Source organism: Ascaphus truei, unplaced genomic scaffold (genome assembly GCF_040206685.1).
Source record: "Ascaphus truei isolate aAscTru1 unplaced genomic scaffold, aAscTru1.hap1 HAP1_SCAFFOLD_2885, whole genome shotgun sequence".
NCBI classification, from domain to species: Eukaryota; Metazoa; Chordata; class Amphibia; order Anura; family Ascaphidae; genus Ascaphus; species Ascaphus truei.
The window spans coordinates 24,943-29,183 of NW_027455843.1; the positions used below are offsets into that span (position 1 = coordinate 24,943).

At 38.9% G+C, this 4,241-nt stretch overlaps 1 protein-coding gene across 1 annotated transcript; it reads left to right on the forward strand.

The window, feature by feature from the left end:
* Positions 1-2,224: 2,224 nt before the first annotated feature.
* On the forward strand, positions 2,225-3,765 carry LOC142483035 (uncharacterized). Its single transcript, XM_075583124.1, has 2 exons — positions 2,225-2,321; positions 2,687-3,765. Exons 1-2 carry the CDS (start codon positions 2,225-2,227, stop codon positions 3,763-3,765), a joined length of 1,176 nt encoding a protein of 391 aa, XP_075439239.1.
* The last annotated feature ends 476 nt before the right edge of the window (positions 3,766-4,241 follow it).

The following is a 4,241-nucleotide window of genomic DNA, read 5'->3' on the forward strand; positions in this document are numbered from 1 at the left end:
CTTGCTGGTGGGCAGCTTTTGGAGGCTCTTCCATTGGAAGAAGGAGAGTCCAGTCAGCACCAGCCAAGCTCTGACCCTAAACCTGCTCGGAAGAAACGTGTGGAGAAGCCACGTAATCCTCGCTTCAATGACCAGGAAAATACAGCTCTTGTCACTGGCATTCTGGAGCACTATGACAGTATCTATGGACATTTACTAGGTAAGTGTACATTTACATTTATTATTCAAATACATGTGATCCTAGGTCATCAGAGTTTTGTTCATATGCAAATATGGCTTCACAATATCTTTCTATGTTAATTAGTCTGGAAACACAGCTTTTTAGCATGCCTTACAAGGACAACTAAACACAGCCGGTCAATTTGCCATAACTGCATACAATATGAATGCAACCTTGCTTACATGTATAGGTTTAGTAGTGAATGCTCATGTGCTTCACATATTACACATAAAACAGCATGTTTGCTATCTCTTGGAACAGCTAGCAGTGTAGGAAACTGGTGCTTATATTATTATTCATTTACCTCATATATTTGATATGTTTTTCAAGGGCGGACAAGTTCAGCAAGCAGAAAAGAAATGTGGGACACAATAGTCATTGGTGTCAATGCGTGTGGGAATCATGTGAGGGACAAGTGGAATTGTCACAAGAGATTTGATGATATTAGGTCCAAATTGAAAAAGAAAATACAACACCAACGCGTGCATGCTACTGGCACTGGAGGTGGGCCCACACCACAACGTCTCATATTAAGTCCATTGGAGGAGCTGCTTCGGGCAAAATTACTTCCCGTCGTCGTGGAAGGCTTACCTGGTGACCGTGATATAGGAATTTACCCCTCACAATTTCCACCAGGTGAGAAATATTACTGTACTAGGCGTGTCGTTGCTTACAGTTATTTTGCATAGTTACACTGCTTTTTATACTGTCTTCACAATATAAGCATACCTGCATCTATATATGTATATGTCTGATTCTGTATACATATATATCTCAAAATAGACATATATGTTGTAGTCCTACTAAAAGCAGTAACTAATATAGCACGTGCCATTGCGTGCTCATTTACATGTGAATTCCCAAAATGCATTGCTGCAGTGGAAGCAATTGATGGTGGGCGAAGATGGGGAACAACAGGGTAGTACACATGTGTAACACATGTTAATCAGAAATTATTACTAGCTACAGGTACAGAACAGAAATATGTAGAATATTATTGTGTATTTTATTTATTTTACTCCGACAAACATGACATTACTGCCTATTTTAAGCATGCATCAAATATATTGCATGCAACGGCCTACAAACATCACTTGCACTAACACATCTATAGTTGTTAATGAAAAGGTCCATTTTTGATTTAAGTCATATACAGACAGCATAATGAGGCACACGTATCATATTTTATGTCATTGTTTTCATAACTTAAAAACTGCACACGACTATTTAGCTCATCTACCATTGTGTTAAAGCAGCTGCAATTAATATCTCATCACAGCATACACTTCAACAGAGGGGGTGGGGTTCAGCACACACACTAATTACAGCCTCATTTTAGGGGCAACTTAGTTCACACCATTTTCACCTGTTTCAAGTAATTTAAAGGTGTGTGCTTTTTGGGGAAGGGAAAACCGTTCTTACAACCTCACTAGCACAACTGAAGTTAATCACACTCATTTGAAAGCTTCACTTTAGCTACTAAATGCCCCAACAACTCATTACTTATCAAACCGTACGTCACACATTAGTTCACTCATATCTATAGTTGAACTACTATCAACGACACATTATCACACACTGCATGTGTTGTCTTGTTTAGTCACAGCCACATTCAGGTGTGCCACATCTTATATTAATGTACCACACATATCCTCTACCAAAAACAACACTTTTTGCAATATGACCACCTTCATGATAACCATTGTGAATGGTCATCTCATGATAGTTATGTACATTATGATACTGATATCACTACACAACATATGATTTTTATGTACAAATTTAATGTATTTTTCCTCACGCATTACTGCAGAACCATAGTATGTTGTATGTTAGGGAACTCAAAACTTCTAAGTACACAGGCATGTACATTGTTATTACAACTATTTATGTTCACTTTCACACACACATTTTGGGTTAAGGAAATGATGCTGTTAGATACTCATAAATACAGAACATACAATAACTGTTTGTTCAATATTTACACATGTAAATGTAAAACTTATGTTATTGTTATATATAGTTGCCCCTGAAGGACATGTGTCACCTGAGACTGAACAAGTGTCTTCACCTGGGTCAGCCAGCTCAACACACCTAGAAGGTGAGTGTATCAGTTGGTGGCCATATAATATGTGCTCTTCTATATGTTATGTTGTCATGTTCATTATTTGTTTTGCACATGTTCTTTAAATAGGATTACATAGTGTCAGTGAAAATGAAGTGTAAGGCAACTTGTATTGTGTTAGTGATGTTAACTATCATGTAGGAGTTGTGAGTTTACAGCAAGTTTTCATTCACTCATATTTCATACTGAGTCCAAACATTATTCTTAAGTCAAGGTAGTTTTTAATGTGAGGTTATAAAACGTATGGAAACATGTTAGTTGTTACTTATGACACAGTACAATTACATAGTAACACAGCAGAGATTAACATGACATTTAATAATTTGTACATTTATTTGTAGAACATGATGAAGAGGATTTTGATGATGATGATGATGATGATGATGATGATGATGATGATGCCGCCGCCGCCGCCATAGACACACAAATACAAGCAAGTGACCATGAAGAGGTTCCAATTGAAACTGTTTTACCGCCAAAACGTCCAGCAAATACCACATATGATGCAATTGTAGCTTCTGAGGGAAAAATTGTGGAAGCAGAAAATCGTCGCCATTCTGACCTGATGACAGTGCTGGAAAGGATGATTGCACTGCAGGAAGAAACAGTTTCACAATTGGCACATCTCCACAGAGTCTTCATTGAAGTGCCTAAACAGTTGCAAAAAATCAACACCTCATTCGAAGCATTAGTTGTTCAGCAAACACAAGCTAATTACTGGAGAATGACTAATGTACCACGATTCAACACCTCACAGGCAGGATCTGTTCATGCAGGTCAGTTTTCACCACATTCATCTGATATTCATTCACCAGGCCCAAATGTTACCGGTCAAGTAGCAGACATTGCTGTGCAGTTTCCTGATGACATCCTACCGCTGCCATCTGTACAAATTCAGCAGCAGACACCTACAAAGGAGGCGACAAAAACAAAACAAGACACACATGAAACAGACCAACCATCACTTGTGCAGTGTCTACCAACTTGCTCACATGTGTCAGTGGGCACAAGCCCTGTCCGTGAACAGTCACTACCCAAAAGCCCTGTAGGTGAATCACTGCCCAAAAGCCCTGTAGGTGAATCACTGCCCAAAAGCCCTGTAGGTGAATCACTGCCCAAAAGCCCTGTAGGTGAATCACTGCCCAAAAGCCCTGTAGGTGAATCACTGCCCAAAAGCCCTGTAGGTGAATCACTGCCCAAAAGCCCTGTAGGTGAATCACTGGCCACAAGCCCCGTAGGTGAACAGTCACTGCCCAAAAGCCCTGTAGGTGAGTCACTGCCCACAAGCCCTGCCCGTGAAGTGCCAGAGGCCACTCAAAGTGGCTCTGCTGTGCCTAAAGTTGGTGGCAAAAGAAAAAGGAAAATTCAAGAGACAACAAGCAGGCCTGTTACTCGCTCGCAAAAGGAACAAAAAAAATAAATGTTATAATTCAGAAAATATGTCTTTGGCCTTGTTTTGTTGACTTCACATTATCTAATTACTATTGTATGTATGCTGAAGACTGTGTTGTTTCCAAACTTTCAAGTATGTTCTTGTACACGTGAAGTTTTGGAAATGTTAACACTCAATTAATGAATAGTGTTATAAATATTTATGTATTAATCGTCTGTTCAGTAATGGTCCACCTGGAACCAGTTGCAAAGTTTAGAGAAGCTGCCATTGACTTTGCAGCAAAACATTGCATTTGGGTGTGTTAATTGATGTAAGAATTGCATATGCATATTAGTCACATGCATTTATAAAAACACCTAAGTAACTGCAAACATCTTTCTTGTACGTGTACAGCAGGATTATGTGTAAATTATTACTTACCTTTGCCTTGCTTGGGCATTCTAATTTTGTCCTTTAATCATTTGTGTGTTCTTGTTTCAATAACATCTCAGAATGTATAAAAA

Coding starts and splice junctions, on each gene's coding strand:
- LOC142483035 (XM_075583124.1), top strand. CDS start 2,225: ATGTTATTGTTATATATAGTTGCCCCTGAAGGACATGTGTCACCTGAG. Junction 2,322..2,686: donor CAGCTCAACACACCTAGAAG/GTGAGTGTATCA, acceptor ATTTATTTGTAG/AACATGATGAAGAGGATTTT.